Here is a 2,440-nt window from a genome sequence, read left to right on the forward strand (position 1 = left end):
GGGGTGAGAAAGAAGGGAGGTTTAAGGAAGGGAGGCTGAGGGTGAGTTGGGGGTGAGAGAAGGAGGGGGGAGTGGGGGGAGGGGTGCAGAGAAGAGGGCGTGTGAGGGGGCGCTGGCCCAGAGGAGGTGCCTTGTTGTTTGCTGACGGCGATGGGAAGTTCCTGACCATCATCATCATCATCATCATCACCACCATCATCATCCTCAGGAGGAGGAGGAGGAAGGGGAGCCCCTTCTTCCCTGGCGAGGCTGGGCGAAGGGCAGAGCGAGAGGGGAGAGGGAGGCAGCAGCAGGAGGAGGAGGAGGAGGAGGAAGGGGGCTGAGGCAGAGGCAGAGGCAGAGGCAGAGGCAGAGGCGAGCCGATGCCTGAGGAGTCACTCGGCGGCGGAGGAGGCAACGGAGGAGGCAGGCACCGCGCAACTTCTCCAGCACCAAGAAGCCGGATCGCTCCAGGAAAGCCTGGCCCCTTCTTCGGCTTCTCCTCCTGGGCCATGGCAAGGCAGCGGAGGGGGCTTTGACTCGAGTCCCTGGAAGAAGAAGGAGGAGGAGAAGAGGCAGGAGAAGGAGAAGCCCCTTGGTCGCCCCCAGGAGCAGCAGCCACGCCGCCTGCCCTCCGCGATGTCTCTCTACTCCCTGCTCTCCGCCTGCACTTGCCTGTGAGCCCCAGGGCAGGGAACGAGGGAGGGCTGTTGTTGTTGAGGCTGCGTTGCTGATTATTGGGGGGGGGAGGAGATCAGACTTTGGCATTTGGAAGGATCCCTCTTCTTCTTTGGGGGGGGATGTCTTAGGGATCGCTTTCCACCTGGTTTGTTTTGTCTGGAGGGGAAGGGAGGCAGGGGTGCCTAGTGGGGCTGCTTGAGGATCAACTTTGGGGTGCCCTTCTGATCTCTCTCTTTTCCTCTTTCTTTGCTCCCTTCCCTTCTTCTTTCCTCCCTCCAGATGTTTACATGTCCTGCTGCTCTGCCTCCAGGTCCAGGTAAGAGACGCCTTTCGGCCTCCCTCCTTCCCTCCTGGACCTCTCCAGAGATGGAGGTCCCCAGCAGGGGTTTCCCCAGGCGCCCCCCACTTTCACCATCCGGACCCACAGCCACCGAGCAAGGGCTCTCTCCAAAGTGCCCCAAAAGGGGCCAAAGTCATTTCTTTGGAAGAGGAAAGGAATCTTCCTCCCAGGTCGGGATCCCCTTCTGGAATGTCCCTTTCGCCCAAAGGATGCCCAAGGGACGTCGCTTCGCTTTCCAAGGCTTGGGGGCAGAGGATGGGTACAAAACAAGGGGAGAGGTCTTGCCAGTCTTGGTTGGCACCTGGCTAAAAGGCTGCCAGGGGGAAAAGTTGGCTCCTTTTGCGGCGCAAGGCTGAGAGATGCACTTGCTTGATGCAGCGGTGGCTCCTTCTCTGGCCCGACTTCGTTCGGGAGGGAGTTTCAATGCAGAGAGAAAGTGATCCAGAGGCGGATCGGGATTGTTGGAAACTACCCAAAGACCTGCATGAAGTGTTTATTTGTGGCTGTGTTTGGGGATGCCCTCCTTTGCCCCCCTTTTCAGGAGAAACAGCGTCCCTTTCTAAGGATGCTGAAAAGTTGGCCACTGCGTCGGAGCACTTCTTGTCGGGAGATAAGGGGAAGGAGGGGGTTTAATAATAATAATAATAATAATAATAATAATAATAATAATAATGGGTGGGGGGCTCTTGGGTGGAGCCGATCCCACTGTCTTCCATGACTTGATCCCTCCTTTTCTTCTTCTTTTTCAATAAAAGAAGGAGAGGGGGAAGAAGAAGAGGCTGGCTGGCTGGCTGGCTGGGAAAGTGCGGGTGCCAGAAAAGCCGGGGGTGGGGGACCTATTTGTTGTGTCTTTCTTGTGCCGGCTTGGACCCGGGCTAAAGGCCCCACGTGGGTCCTCCTGGGAGGCTCCCCCTCCCTCTCTCTCTCTGGGCTGGCAGAGCGGCAGGTGCCCAGCTCCGGGGCGGCGCCGTGCCCTCCCTCTTCCAGGGCTGCTCTGGGCAATGGCCCCCCCTCTCCTCCCCAGCCTCCCTTCCTCTTCCTTCTCCTCTGGCTCTTCTACTCCTCTTCTTCTTCCTCCTCCTTCTCTACCTCCTCTTCTTCCTTTCCCTCACCCCCTTCCCTTCCCTTCTTCCTCTACTTCCTCTTCCTCTTCTCATCCTCCTCTACCTCTTCTCCCCTCGCCTTCCCTTCCTCCTCCTTCTCTCCCACATCTTCTTCCTTTTCTTTCTCCTCTTGCCCCCTTTCTTCTCCTTCCTCCTCTTTTCCTCCTTTTCTGCTTCCACCTCCTCCTCCTCTTCACCAAGTTCTTCCTCCGCCTTCTCCTTTTTCTCTTCCTCCTCTTCTTCCTTTTCTTCTTCCTCCTGTTCTTTTCTCTTCCCCAACCTCCTCCTCTTCCTTCTGTGCTTTCTCCTTCTTTTCTTCCCCCTCTTCTTCCTCTTC

At 57.4% G+C, this 2,440-nt stretch overlaps 1 protein-coding gene across 1 annotated transcript in view; it reads left to right on the forward strand.

The window, feature by feature from the left end:
* The first annotated feature begins 404 nt into the window (after positions 1-404).
* The window catches only part of FGF18 (fibroblast growth factor 18), a 650,869-nt gene continuing 648,833 nt past the window's right edge, over positions 405-2,440 (forward strand). The window contains exons 1-2 of the mRNA XM_042465526.1: positions 405-656; positions 940-976. Coding sequence (XP_042321460.1) covers positions 619-656; positions 940-976 — 75 coding nt within the window. The 5' untranslated portion in view covers positions 405-618. The remainder of the gene's footprint in view (positions 657-939; positions 977-2,440) is intronic.

Source organism: Sceloporus undulatus, chromosome 1 (assembly GCF_019175285.1).
Source record: "Sceloporus undulatus isolate JIND9_A2432 ecotype Alabama chromosome 1, SceUnd_v1.1, whole genome shotgun sequence".
Classification (NCBI taxonomy): domain Eukaryota; kingdom Metazoa; phylum Chordata; class Lepidosauria; order Squamata; family Phrynosomatidae; genus Sceloporus; species Sceloporus undulatus.